This window comes from Oryx dammah, unplaced genomic scaffold, assembly GCF_014754425.2.
Source record: "Oryx dammah isolate SB20612 unplaced genomic scaffold, SCBI_Odam_1.1 HiC_scaffold_3, whole genome shotgun sequence".
Lineage (NCBI taxonomy): Eukaryota > Metazoa > Chordata > Mammalia > Artiodactyla > Bovidae > Oryx > Oryx dammah.
The window spans coordinates 90,220,840-90,236,325 of NW_024070187.1; the positions used below are offsets into that span (position 1 = coordinate 90,220,840).

The following is a 15,486-nucleotide window of genomic DNA, read 5'->3' on the forward strand; positions in this document are numbered from 1 at the left end:
TAGTTACATCATCATTTGTTACAGAAATGAGATGTACACACACATTTTCAGGGATCTAACTCTTTTGAATCTGCTCGGGTGGGTCGTCCTCTTTTACTCGTATTACTCATTGCTTTTCTTCCAGCCAGTGTAATTGGCTCACATCTATTGCCTCTTAAACCTTCCTGGATAATCACACTCACCACAACAGATTCGGCCACCATTTGTAGGCAGATGGATCTCCGTGACTCGGTAAGTGAACTGACACTGCCACATGTTCTACCTGATTTTTAATCTCCGGTAACTATCAAAATACCCGGCATTCACCATTCATACACAAGCACACACACTCACACATTCAACTATCCATTTACTTACACTTGTCTATTTATATATGATAGATAGATTTACTTATAAAGGGAGCAAGCAGAGTCAAGACCTCTCTGCTGAGATCTAACCCCATCTCTCCGGATACTTTCATGTGGATGCCCTGGGGCCCGCAGACCAATGGTCTCACACTGACTGCCTCACCCTCCTGCCTGTAAGTTAACCCCTCTTGATTTCATTTTCTCAGATGTTGGTATCATTGTTCTCCCAATACTACAAATTTAAAATCAGAAGCACACACACAACCCCTCTGATCATTTACTGGTGATTCAATCTCCAGAAACTTGCTTACGTCTTCCCTCTCCTCTCATTCTCATTATACTGCCTCAGTTCAGGTTCTCATCACCTTTCCCTGGGACCACGGCAAAATTCTCCTTAGCTGGCTGGCCTCTGTTCCTTTAAGCTTGCCTTTCTCTTCTTACCTGCTGACTCTGTCCTAAAATGTAAATTTGGTGACAACAATCTCTTACTTGTATCTTTTGCCGGCTCCACACTGTCTGGCCCTGCCTATCCATTCTGCCTCATTTCTTAGTTCTTGTTCCTTTGTACTTCTACTCCCATAAGTGTTTCTGAGGTCGCACTGTGTTATTTCATGCCTTCCTGCTTTTGCCCATAATGTTCTTTCCACCTGGACTGCCCTTCTACCTCCTTTTCACCTGCCAAATTCCTATTCCTCCATCGAACCCAGATGTCACCTGTGACAGGAGGCTGAGTCCCTCCCTCTGCCGCCTGTCTACCCACCACCCAGCCACTGTGCTTCACCCACGGCACGTGATACGTTCCACACAGGTCTGGCTTCCAACTAACATGGAGCCTCACTGTTGTTCCCAGGGCCTGTCTCAGCATCTGGCACAGTAAATGCTCAGCAATCACTGACACATGCATGTGCGTGTATGAGTGTATGCGTGTGAAGTAGATATCACCTGTACCATACTAACAGTGAACTGAGGGTATTTTCATCTTAAAATTTAAAGCCTTGGAATTTTCCATTCCAAGAAATTTGCATAAGTCTACTTACATGTGTGGCTTCATTATTATACCTCTAATCAAGCTATCTGACTCAGAGGACTCGAGGTTTCCACTTCTCTCACTCTCCCCTTGGAAACACAGTGCAGAATTTCATGGACACTGAGGGCTGACTAAAGTTAATGGTTAATGAGTGCACGCTCTGGGAGCACTTCATGGGGAAGGGTCAGGGTTTCGGGTGATGAGATGTGTGTGCAGGGACAGCATAATCATCCATGTTTGTATCACTGGATGAGGGCCCATTCTGTCACAACAGTCCTAGTATCCTCGTGGAACGCCACGGACAGCACTCCTATTTTCGGCAGAGTTTAAACTGGAGTAACGTACCGGTAAGGCTGTTTAACTCGTTCCTACTAGCTTTCACCTCACTTAATAAATGGTCTCGCTCTTGCTTGATGTCCTTCACTGCACGGAGCCTCTCGGAGCCTGCGTTCACCAGCTTCACCTTTTCCAATTCCAGGTCACTCACTCTGGCTTCAAGCTCCCGTACCTTTGCATCTTTTTTATCTTTCAAAATCTAAATGTAGGGATAAACACAAAGGACAGAGCAAGAAATAAAAAAAATAAAATATAAAGCAGCAATAAGAAGTGGGAAAACAAAAGGAGTATTTTACCTTTCTTTTAACCATAGATACCAATTCCCAGTATCACTGGCTACAGCCCTTCATTATTCCTATTCTATATATTCATTCATTAAAAAAAACAACAAAAAAGTACCGGGCACCTAACTATGCGAGACTCCATTTTACACGTGGAGGATGGTGTGCAGGTGAGGGCCCTAGGTGAGCACCTACTCAGGTTTTACTCCCATGGCACCTCCCCCACCAGGCTCCCCCTGCCCTGACCGTGTATCGCAGTAAACAATGTCCTTGTCCTCATGGGGCTTTTACATTCTCGTGAGAGGAGACAGACTGCAACAAATACTGAATAACCAGATGACAATGATGACGGGAAAAGAACTGAAAAGGCGAGAGGGTAGAGAATGAACATAGGGAGGAGGCTGCTACTGGAGCTAAGGTGGTGTGTGGAAGAGAGCCTGACCACTGCCCAATGAAAGCTTCTAGTCAGGGGGCTGTTGGCGGCACTGAAAACTTGGATTTGGGGAGGGGGGTCCCATCAGCCTAACCCGCTCTGCCTAAAAACTGTTTTTCAAGTGAAACAATTTACGCTGGACCCTTGCTTTCCTTTCAGAAGACTGTATTCCCCTCCCTGGTAAAGACAGCCTGTACGATCAGCTCCCAGTATAAAAACTCTGCCCACTGAGCCTCTGATGAAACCCCCTGGGTTGGCAACATCTGACACGTGTTGTCACAACATCTTGCTGGCAGGGTTAGGCATCTTGTGCCCGACTGCAGGAGAGGAAGCTTATGCCTGGTTTCCTTTGGGTGAATTTTCCCCTTTGCTGATTCTTAGATTCTTTCTTTGTCATAAATCATCATAAGGGAAAAATATTGTTTTTTTTAATCTATATGAGATGATAGATGTTAACTTATTGTTGTAATCATTGCACAATATGTGTAAATTAAGCCATTATGCTGTATCCCTTAAACTCATACAGTATTATATGTCAATTATATTCCAACAAAACCAAAAGAAAAAATTGATTATATGTGATTTGTTTCCTACTAGTTACCATGGCAGATAAAAGTAATATAAAGCTTGGGAAACTGAATTTTTAAAAATTCATTCAATAGTTTTAAATTCTGATAAACATTTACTGAGCAACTTCTGGGTACATGGCACAAAGTCAGGGGCAGGGGTGCAAAGATGAAGATGTGTGCCCTGCTTGAAGAAGTCTTCAGTCTTACAGGGAAGAGGAGAAATTGCTATTTACACACACACACGCACACACCACATACCCCCCGCCACACACACACGCACACACGCGTGCATACACAGTGCAATATAGAATGTGACCCAGGCTGTAACAGGCACAAACGCAGTACGGTAAGGTTCAGGTGGAGAGTGGAAAGGGGGAAGGGAACTAATATTTTCTTAACGTCTTCCACAGACCAGGAACCAAGCTAAATCCTCGATATACACTTTCTCATTTAAGCCTCAAATAACCCAACAAGATTCGGGGGTGTCTTGTTTGGCATTCTGGTTACAGACACAGAAGCTCACCTTCAGCACACAGTCAGTCTAGTGCTTTACAGCTCCTGAGCGGCGAGACGGGGCTCAACGTTAGGTCTGTCCGAAGGGGGACAAAATGCTTTCTCAGACTACGGGATCAGGACAGACTGCATAAAGAAGCTGAATTTTCTGATTTTTCTCTTTTGTATCAGCACTTCTGAACCATTTGGGAGCCACTCCTTGTGGAATTTAAGAAAAGTGTGGAAACTTTCTCACAAAAGCACACATGCACACTGACAAAAACACTTGCAAACAATTTCGGAGTGTCTACAACTATCTTTACAGAATCTACTTCTGGTCAATTAGGTCAGACTTACGGGAGAAAAGAGATATTTCAGAAGCTAAACCACCGAAACACTCTACAGACCTTAACTTCCTGTAGCTCCAGCCTCCTGTCATTGATCTCCTTCTCCAGCTGAGCTTTCTGCACTTGCATAGCGCCGGCCGTGCGCCCGTGCTGGCCCACCAGCTGCGTCATGTTCTCCATCTGCTGCCGCAGGATCTCGATCACTTTGTCCTTCTCTGCCGTCTGCAGCCTGAGGGCCTCGCACTCTGTCTGCACGTTTCGGAGGTGATCTCCTTCAGTCTTCAGCTGCTGCAGCTCCTGCAACTTCAAGTCCACCCGGGAGCGCAGCTTCGTGATTTCTGAGTTGGTGGCCTCGATGGCTCGCTCCTTTTCTTGAAGGGAAGCTGTCAGGTCCGACACGGTCCTCTCCGAGCTCTCCAGGGTCATCTTCTTGGCTGTCAACTCTTCCACCACTTTACGGAGCATCTCTTTGGTGGATTCAAGCTGAGCAGTCAAGGAGGACACTTTTTCTAGACTTTCATTCTTTCCCTGAATGGCTGCCATCTGATTGTTAAAGAAGAATTGCATGGATTTAGGCAGACAGGGAGAGGTCTCAAGAGATCTGACAAGTTAGCTCAAGAAGATGAAATCATGAATCTGACAGTACCTCCAATCGTTTTGCTCTCAGAACTTCATACAGACAGCAGACTAACTTGTGTTAATTAGATCAAGCTGGAGAGGCCTTAATTAAATAACAACGCTCATCCAGAATGGTGTTGTACGGTGGGGACGAGCTCGGCAAGGGTCCTCTGAGGAAGTTTTCCACACCAATTTATATTAGGATGACACTGGCAACAGTGGAAAGTGGGGTAAGTGTGAAGACAGCTATCCTTTGCTTCCCTCCTCCTTAATTCGACCTTTGAGGGAAAAGTGAATGATGGCTTTTATCCAACGTACATTCACATTCCCTGGTCCTTGTTTGGAAAAGAATAAGATTCTAATTGGGCTTCCCTGGTGGCTCACACAGTAAAGAATCTGCCTACAATGCAGGAGACCCTGGTTTGATTCCTGTGTTGGGAAGATCCCCTGGAGAAGGGATTGGCGACCCACTCTAGTACTCTTCAGCTTCCCTGGTGGCTTAGACGGTAAAGAATCTGCCCATAATGTGGGAGACCTGGGTTCAGGCTCTGGGTTGGGAAGATCCCCTGGAGGAGGGCATGGCAACCCACTCTAGTATTTTTGCCTGGAGAACCCCATGGACAGAGAAGCCTGCTGGGCTACAGTCCATGGGGTCGCAAAGAGTCAGACACGACTGAGCGACTGAGCACAGCACAGCGCAAGGTTCTAACCGCCAGGTGATCCTTGCAGCTTTCCTCCTGCCCGGGTTGGACCAGAGAAGAGGAAGATGACTTTGCCTGGGTCTAGGCCAAGGCTGGTCCCTTTGGTTTGCTTTTTCATTTGAGGAAGCTCTTTGGTGGGGCACTTTTTGTGTCTCCATGGCAATGATGGCAGGCATTGGAACTACGTCCTTCCTGTCTTGAAGGCACACTGGTGCTCACACAGCACTCCAATGTCTCTCCTGGGGTGCGGAACCGGAGTGCACCCAGCCTGCATATCTATCATTCCTAATCAGTTTGGGAGGAAAGGAGGGGAAAGCCTCTCTGGGGAAGGGGAAACAAAATAATCTACTGGAAACCTTCAACCTTGCTTTTCCTTAGATCTCCATATGTGCTTAGTTGCTCAGTCATGTCCGACTCTTTGCAACCCCACGAACTGTAGCCCACCAGGCTCCACTGTCCATGGGGATTCTCCAGGCAAGAATACTGGAGTGGGTTGCCATGCCCTCCTCCAGAGGATCTTCCCAACCCAGGGATCGAACCCAGGCTTCCCACATTGCAGGCAGATTCTTTTCCGTCTGAGCCACAGATCTCAGATGAAGCCCAGATCTCCCTATGGTCTGATGCTTTTCTATTATTAGGATTATTAGGTTACCAATTTCCAGGTGAAATGAAAAGGCAACTGGATGAGAGTTTCATTACTCAACAATGGACAAAAGCGAGATGAAGTTTAACAAGAGGCCAGAACCACAGAAATAAACACCCAGTTTGCATATCTTGCTCTCAGAGCCCACAGCTCTCCCCGGGGGAGGCCCGGCCTCACCTGCCGCTCCATCTGGCCCTGACACTCGCTCTTCATGGCCTTGAGCAAGGCCTCCAGGCGCTGCACCTCCATGTTCCTGTCGTCCAGCTCCCGCCGCAGGTGGTCGATGGTGATGCTGTTGCCCGTGTCCCGGTCCCACAGCCTCTTGTTCTGCTCCTTCTCCAGACTCAGCTCCTTCTCTCGCTTATGTAGGTCAGCCTACGAGAAGGGACGTCAGCCTTCCCCCTCGTGTTTTCAAACTCTTTTTCTCCTTACATCATCTTTGGAGTTTCTATGTGATTTGACAAGACTTTGATCTTGGAATTGGATTCTTTTTTAATGATTTTAGATAAAGAACTATGATTGCCTAGAAAACTAACATTTTGTTGACTTATAATTTCTAGCATTGCAAGTAACTCTCAATGGACTAGAGCCCAGATTAGACATGAGGATGCTGGGAAACCTGGAACAGGAGGGAGAGAAGTGAGGATTATCCCGCAGTTTAGAGTCAGCTCTGCCTTGAGCATATGCTCATCAAGCCCCAGTTAGCCTGTGAAGGACACTCCGGCAGCTGAGGGCCCTGCAGCCTGAGGTAAGGTTTGGTGAGGAGAGAATCCTGTTCTACAGGAACTCTAACAAATATCGCATGAAGGGTACCAACAGCACCTTTCCTAAATTTCTCAGCCTGTAGTACCCCTAATGGAGGGCAGAAACTGCTTCACTACCATCGGAATCCTCTTTTCTTCCTAAAAAAATTTTTTAAACTAAATTTGCATTTAACTTTTCTTTTTACATGATTTGCATGTGTTTTGAATGTTGTTTGGTTTTGAAATGAACATTCAACCCTACTTCAGTTTAGCAGAACACAGTACCTAACGGAAAGACTATGGCTGTTCAAAGATCACCTTCACCCAACTTGTAAGCCCTAAGAGTTGTGCTTATACAATATTATATTTCACATGTAAAACTTGAATAGTGTCCAGGATGCTGTGTTGTGTGTAAATGTACAGATATGTTGTAAAATTTGGAATTTGAAACTAGTTTTGTGAAATACTGTGGTAAAACTTCCCAGGATTAATCTCATTCATATTTCAGAGCACCTTCTTACCAAGAGCTTTTGAAGTTGGTCGTCCAGATTTCCAGATTCCTGACTGAACTGATCACGTTCCGTCCGTGCTTCAGTTAGCTCTGAGTTTGCGAGAACTAACTGCTTCTCCAGCTCTTCTATCTACAAGGAAAGCACAAATCAATCTGACTACGCCAATGAGTAATATAAAATAAATACAGTCTTTGAAAAACAAACAGTATTATTTGGGGCAATGGTATCATTCGGGGGGCAAGAATAAGAGTTCGTTTTGTGATGAACTTTGTAGACAAAATTGTGATGTATTTTGCAAAGTTTTCTAAACTTAAAATCTATGTAGAAGTCAGCCAGACAAATTGACCAAAATGAAATACTTGGTACTGTGAGATTTAGCCATTGTCTGTAACATGTCACTCTCATTATCACACTATTCAAAATCTATCTTCTGTGAAAATGAGTTCTATAATTTGGTATTTAAGGAAGCTTTATGTGGCATAAAGAACATTCTACAAAGCCCACACAAATTAACTATATTATACTTAGAAGTGCTATTTTGTTTCAGAACATCAGTTTCAAAAATAAAGGCATTGAGTATAAAACAATGAATGGTAACAAGTTTATAGTTATCGTCACTGTTAGTCACCCTATTTTGAAAGGATACACAAATTTTTATATATATGTATATATATAAAATAATACAATCCTCACTTTTTCTAACTATCAAATGGGATTAGAATACTAATTTAAAGAACTGTACAGATGTAGTTCTCTCTTACTGACAGGCAGCTGTCAGATCTGTGTGACCATGCATTTCTATGACATATGCCAGAAGGGCCATCACTGTAAAGAGCATCTCTACAGCTCTTAACCTGGGGCTGCAGGCTAAGAGGTTAAGATCTCTGACAGTGGAGATTCTGAGTTTGTATTTGAGCACAGCTACATAAACTCATTACTTAGACACAGATATTAAAATAATGAAAAACTACTGATACTGAGTGTTATATAGTGATACCTAACCTTTAATGTGATACCTACAATAACGTTTCATCACCACTTTTCAATAACAAAAAATCTTTCATGTCTGCATAAATGCTACATATTCCTTACTTCTAAGGCATTTACTGAGTAGGCTTCCAAATCCACAGTCAAGAATAAAACTTACTGACTAGTTTGGATGCAACTGTGATTAAATCTTCATAGAGAACATACGAGCAAGCCTAACATTTCGTGATACTATTTTAAGTTGGTCTAAGTTCATTTAAGATCCTCATTTATTAATTTGGTACATGTATATTAATTACATTACATATAAACATGTATATGCAACTATCTCTGATAAATGGTAAGGATGAATACATAGATGGGTGTGTATACATATATATGTCTTTATTTACATACATACATACATGACTTAAGAGCATACTAATACAGGACTATCAAATAGTTTCACATTCACCAACAGAGTAGTATCACAACCTACAGGAATTTGAATATAAATTTTAATATTTACATTGGATACATTTTAAAACTGACTTTGTAATTGATTTCATGTTTTATACGAAAAAGTATTTCACAGGAATTAGGTAAAACATTAGGTGACCGATAGAAATGAGCTCATAGATACTAATAATCCTATAAAAAAAGTGCTTTCACTCTTGTGCTCCTGTTACAATTCATCCTCAGGGACACAAGCAGCTTCGTAAGATAAATGAGTACTATCAGCTGAAACAATCTCTTCAGCTCTACTATTATTAGGAAAGACTAACTCAGCACACTTAGTAAAGACATTAAGAATACTGAGGGAAAAAAACATCAACTCTTACTTTGGTTAGACAAATGTGATCAGAAAGGCAATATGATCTGGTTGAGAGTCAAACAGCCTGGTTCTGAACCAGCTTCTGTCACATAAGCTCTCTGAGTCTGTAGTTTGAGTCTAAATTATACATCTATAATTTGAAAAAAGTATTATAGATGATCTTTCAAATTCCTTTCAATTCTGCTTCTAATATTTTTCCACATAAGATCAGTATTAATAAAGCTGAAATTCTATATTTTAAAAGAAACCATATTTGAGCTCTAAATTTAACAAGAATGCTTTCAATTTTAAAAGTTGCTCATATGACTAAAATGAACATTTTAGACTTCTAGTCTGGTGTAAAACCATTTCTATCTTTGAGCAAAGTATTTGTGTGGTTTAAAAGCCGAAATTAAGACTTGCTATTTTATGTCTGTTTTCACTTTTTAAGAAATTCTGGATAATCATTTAATGTTACACTCTATCAGACCAAATTTTACAAAGAAAAAAATAAAAGAAAAAAGAAAAAGAATCAACTTGTATCTTTCCATCTGAGTATCAGACGTCCCTCCAGACCCCTGCAGGAATATTAGTTTTGTAGTTGTCAGTACTGACTCAACTGCTATAGCTCTGCTTTTACCTTTCACTTTTTAAAAGTAAAAATATTTATATTAATTAATAAATCAAAAAGATAAATGGAGAGTGAAAGGGAAAACCATTGAGGTAGCAGCTGAGCTGATACAAACAGCTGTAAAAAAACAAGATGAAGAAAAGCCTTTTAAAATGTCCAGAATAAATACTGACATCTGAGATGTATTAGTTTTTTTCTTTTTCGTTTCTTTTTAAATAGCAGCACTGGTTTTCCCTTTCACCATCTATGAATCTACTTTTTGTTTTGGATCACTGGACAAATAAGTACTGGGATCTCATTATAATCGTACAGTGATTTTAGATATCACCAATTGTGCCAAATTGTTATCTCGTTTTCTGTGCTCAAAAATACACAGTTCTGGGATAATAAGGAATGCTGCTGGTCAGCATGGAGGTGCATTGGCAGAACTATGCAGAGATTTGCATAGAATCTCCCTGCACAGGGTACAGCTCCAGCCAGTGCTACTACAACTTCACTTTTTGAGTAAGAAATTCAGCCCCAAATGCTTTCAAAATATGAAAAGTAAACTTAGAATCAAGATTGTGAGATATTTTTGTTATCAAAAAGCGAAAGTTAAGAGTAAAGCCAAATCTACAGAGCCAATAGTGACAGCTTCTACTGGTCCAAATTCGTAAAGGGGAATTCTGGAGGTTCTCCTAAAATGGAAAGAGAAGAATAGAAAAAATATTACAGTAAAACACTTTTGTATGTCTGAAAGTTATGTCTACAGTCTTCTTTGAAACATCACTTTTCATCAGTATGAAAATACTTTTGCTTATTTGAAGGGACACTTGTCTGGCTAAACAAGTTTTCTTTATACTTATGCATTCTAGTTGGGAAAGTTTTGTTCAGCCCTGTCATGTAATCAATTTTTAAAAGTAATAAATATTTTTTTCTGAAGGAATCTGACCCTCAGGAGAAAATACTAACACGGCCTGCCTCTCATAAAATATGTTGATGTATAATATCAACATACTTTTAAATAATAAGTCTCTCTTCCCACAAATCTCACTTTTAATCATAGCTGTATTTTTTCCTTGTTGTTATTTGGACAGTATATATTGTATATATTAAATGTACAGCAGCAGTGAAAAAATAAAATTTTAAGATTTTATTTAATTTTAAGATTTTAAGGTTTTAATAGGCTTTAGCCTAATAAATGTCAAGGTAAATGAAAAATAAAAGAAATTAAACAAAAGAATCTGTGTTTTTTTAAAATTCTACATTCAATTTATCACAACAAAAATATTTTATAACAATAGAATTTTTCATGAACACAAAATAAAATACTTTTGTTAATGTGTTTGATCTTCTTTGCTTAGTTACACTATGTATTTTTTTTTTTACACCATGTATTTTTAATGCTTTTCAGGTCAGAGACATTAAAATCTGTATTTACATAGCAGGATAATCATCTCTCAGTGTTCCTTGACTAAAGCGAGTTACTATAGAGATTCTAGGTGCCAACTCGATTAGGCTTAAGATGCTTTACTAAAAGTCTCAGTGATCTGGGTTAAAATTAATTAAACTAATATGCCCTCCTTTTTCCCAATAATGTTGACTCTTTAAGACTGTAAAAATTCTTCATGATCAATTGTTTACATTAAAGCAAGGCAAGACAATGATTTCAGTACTATGTTTGTATCTACATGACCTCAAAACCCTCATATAAAAGGTTTCAGTCATTTATCTGAGGCTAATGCTTCTACAATGCTAAAGAGATAGGTGTTTATAGAAACAAAAACGATTTTTGTACTGTTAAGATGTCAATATTTGTTAAAATTTCCTACCATGCCCAAATTTAGGTTGATCAGCATGGTGTTATACATCAGACAACATGCAGGTTAGCAAACAACTGGGTGACAGCTAATGAAGAGGCTGTTTCCAAGCAACATTTCAAATGGAAAGCTATATTAATTTCAAATTATGTAAGACAGGTGAGTCAAGTCTTAGTATTTAATATTTTGTGGCTTTTCAAAGGGTTTGTCAATAAACAATGAAAATTAAATCTTTTCAGAATGGGTTGAATATGATGAATATCAGTCATTGTATAGGCTTGATCTGCCCAGAATGGGGTGGATATTCCTGTTATCCATCTTCAGGGGAAAAGTCCATCCTGAACTAGAACACAAAAGGCAGGCCTAAGAGAAGCAGGAAAGAACAAATATTTCTGTCTGGGCTTTTGTTTCTTGGATTTGGCCTTTAAGAAGTCTAAGGCTCCTTAAGGCTACTTCTAGGTGGCAGTGGTTGAAATGACCCTGACAAGAATCAAGGCCAGGAGCTAAGGAAGAGGTTTTCGAGAGCAGTGCTGCTCACACTGCAACCCACCAGGAAAACGTGAAATCAATTTAGTGGGCGTCAAATCAGTATCTGAAGAGAAGAAAAAGAGCCAGTGTCGTATTATTTGGTGAAGTGTACTTGGATTGTATCTGCGTATCCTAGATCATATGGAAAACTAGATTTCTTGGTGTGGGTAGTGATCAAAAATGTTTGAAAGCCCCTGTAGAGGATCCAAATCTCAAAACTGAGATTGTACAGTTTCATGTTACTCTTTATTGTTTAGACCTTATAGCAAGATCATGTCTAAATTTTCTATCCTTTTAGCTGTGCAACAACTAACTAAAATTGAAGTCTTGAACTAGAGAACCAAGGAGAAAGAGCCCCCTCCTGTGACCAGCACAGGGGTGACAGCAATAATGAAAGGAGGGGTTGCCCAAAGGCAGGAAAATATCTGGAAGAATTAGTGCTGTAATTTTTCAACTGCCTCTTCCCATAAGGAGCTTTTTCCCTTGTACCATGACCCTGTAGAACTAGATTATGTTATAAAGAAAACCTGTCAGCTTTCTTATACTCTATTTTTTCCCCAATCAACTAAGGAGTAAAAAAATTGGCTACAAGTGGTTAGGCCTGCAGGCTCTCTTATAGGTAGGATGACTATCTAAAGGATTTATCTTCCAAACTAGGGCATTTTGGAGGTGAAAGGTGGTATTCACAAAACAGGATACTATTCTGTGTCCTTGAAATCAACAAAAACCTAAGCTCCAAAAGACTGGTTGATAATGAAAATAGTTTCTTTTTTAACTATGGAAAGTGAGAAAACAGAATACTGTAGTAAATATTAATGTCTAGTTTTAATAGGAACCGTGTGATAAGAGATGAAGATTTAGCTTGCTAATTTTTTTTTATTCAGACTAATCTTGAAGTGAATTCAGTTTGTAAGCCTCACAATGATTAATAAGGAGGAGTTGAAGTAAGAGAGGAAATAGCCTAAAGTATTCAGTGGGAGGGGGAGAACAGCTGGTGCCAAGTACTTGCAAAAGCTAAACCTTGTAGTAGTAATTTAAATGATGTTATCCTTTAATTTTTTAGAAACTTGCTTGAAGTATGCAGGAAACTTTTCTAAGAATGAATTGATTTGAGTAAACACTGTTTATAATTTAACATGTAAATATTTAGCACCCATCTTATAAACTGCTTTTAATTTTAAATGATTGCTTTGATTCCTCATTTTCAAATAAACCATTAAAAACTATCTAACTGATTCTGTGTATAATAGTCTCTGGAAGCAGAACAGCAAAATTTAAACTCACCTTGTCTTCATACATCCTTTTGGCTTCCCTTAATTCAGAACGTAGTTGAGAAACAGTAGATTCCAGGTCACTCAGTTGGCGCATATACATTGAATTTTGGTTTCTTGCTTGCTCTCTAAGAAGGGTTTAAAGAGGGAATAAGAGCAAATAAGATCTAAGGCAGAAGGAAAAGAGCATGACAGAGGATGAGATGGTTGGATGGCATCACTGATTCAACGGACATGAACTTGGGTAAACTCTGGGAGATGGTGGCCTGGTGTGCTACAGTCCACAGGGTCGCAAAGAATTGGACATGACTTGGCAACTGAACAACAACAAGGGCAATTAGCAAACTAAGAGTAAGTGTGATACCTAAGGGCGCTCTAGCTTTTAGGCACTTTTCACTAATTATTTAATATAGCCACTAGTCTTTTATCTTTCAAATTGGTTACTAAAGGCTTAAGTTCAAAAATGTTAACTTTTAAACATAGATGATGCATACACAGGAGTTCATTTTACAATTTTCTCTCTGTATGACTGAAAATGTCCATATAAAAAGTTTCAACATGGGAATGCAAATTATAAAATTATTTGTATGTTGTTAGTCACTAAGTCATGTCTGACTCCTTGAAAACCCACTGACTGTATATTTATAATTTATATATATTTATACACATGTGCATGCTCAGTCACTCAGTCATGTCTGACTCTTTGTGACCCCACAGACTATAGCCCTCTGGGACCCTCTGTCCATGGGATTTTCCAGGGAAGAATACTGGAATGGCTTGCCATTTCCTCCTCCAGTGGATCTTCCTGACCCAGGGATCGAACCCACATTTCCTGTGTCTCCTGCATTGGCAGGTGGATTCTTTACTACTGAGGCACCTGGGAAGCCCATCTACACACACACACACACACACACAGATACATAGTGTGTGTTTGTTTTATCCAATCAGTTGAAATGTAGACAAAAATTAAAACATCCAAACCCCAAGGCCCAAATACTTGCCATAATACTTCTGATATGGTTATAAAGTACTATCCATGTGTTAAATAATCTTTTCTGTTCACTTGAATGTTAGAAAAGTTTCACTTTGTTGTAGAATCAACTATTAAGCATTTTTTTAAAAAGATCTTAGAATAAATATCAATCAAAAATAAAATGAAGATAAATAGCTATCAACTTCAAACCACCAGGACACACATACTGAATGATTTCCAATTGACTCTGGATACTGTTGGCTTGGCTCCGAGCACTGCTAGCTTTCTCGGTGAGTCCTGTTATTTCAGCTTCATGTTCACTTATTAACTGTTCAATCCTATAGAAAGAATGTGGTGATCGTTATTTGATACAGATTTTGCCTGATAATGAGTTATTCTAAAAATTAATGATTTTCAATACTCACATTTGGTATTTTGTTTTAGCTTTGTCTATATTATTCATTTTATGACAAGTATCTAGCTCTGGGAGTTAGTGATGGACAGGGAGGCCTCGCATGCTGCAGTCCATGGTGTCGCAAGGAGTCAGACACGACTGAGCAACTGAACTGAACTGATGACAAGTATTTAAGTTAGATATAGAATCCTTTATCCAAATCCTTTGGGAGCCAGTCAGGCTTTGGAATTCAGAATTTTTAAAAAATGTTATGATGGTAATAAAGAATAGTACTCAGTATCATGTGACTTCCCCAGAGAGATCTATGGAAGTGTCTCAGAAGCCAGACATCACTAATGCAATGGTAGGTTTTTAAATATTCACACTAAATCATGAAGACTATAAAAAGCTTAACATTAGCTCAGATTAGGTTTTGCCAACAAAACTGACATAGTATCTAACCTTGACCAAAGTATAGTCAGATGCCTCTTGGCACTTAGAAGCCTAGGCTTAGTAAGAATTTTACTAAGTCAGTTTAGTGAGAACCTCCCACCCCATGCCTCCTCCTAGTAATTTTCCACCCACCGACCCCCTCACCCTGCTTCTTGGCTATGAATCCCCATTTGCCCATGTTGGACTGGGAGTTGAGCCTCATCACTAATTCAAACACCTTTTGCAACAGTCTTGAATGACATCTTCCCTGCTTTTCAAATAAGTGTCTTAATATGAGTTTCCTACAAATCTATGGGGAAAAGAAAAATCTGTGTTTTAGAGCTTTTTAGATATTGGAATTGCTGATGAGAGACTGTAGACTTGTGCTATAGTTTCACTACGATCTATACCTCAGCCGAAACCTACCTATCTTGATGTTGTTGAAGAAGCAGTTCCATTTTGTTCTGTGATTCAGATTTCAGTGCTTCAAGCTGATCCTCTACCTGGTTATAAAACAGAAATATTGACTGAGGAACTGGCAAATCTAAAGCTTGGAAAATTTAGAGATTTTCTAACTAAAGGAATGCTTTAGAAAGATGCAAATAGAAGCAATACTAAAATCAGATACA

General features: G+C 39.7%; 1 protein-coding gene across 8 annotated transcripts in view; it reads right to left on the bottom strand.

Annotated features, from left to right (window-relative positions):
• CCDC158 (coiled-coil domain containing 158) overlaps window positions 1-15,486 on the bottom strand; it is a 79,376-nt gene that overhangs the window by 39,785 nt on the left and 24,105 nt on the right. For all 8 annotated transcript variants that reach the window (XM_040237136.1, XM_040237135.1, XM_040237139.1 and 5 more), the window contains 7 exons: window positions 15,284-15,360; window positions 14,259-14,369; window positions 13,072-13,186; window positions 7,059-7,178; window positions 5,972-6,169; window positions 3,893-4,375; window positions 1,720-1,909 (listed from right to left, as the gene is read on the bottom strand). In XM_040237136.1, the coding sequence (XP_040093070.1) occupies window positions 1,720-1,909; window positions 3,893-4,375; window positions 5,972-6,169; window positions 7,059-7,178; window positions 13,072-13,186; window positions 14,259-14,369; window positions 15,284-15,360 (1,294 nt within the window). The remainder of the gene's footprint in view (window positions 1-1,719; window positions 1,910-3,892; window positions 4,376-5,971; window positions 6,170-7,058; window positions 7,179-13,071; window positions 13,187-14,258; window positions 14,370-15,283; window positions 15,361-15,486) is intronic.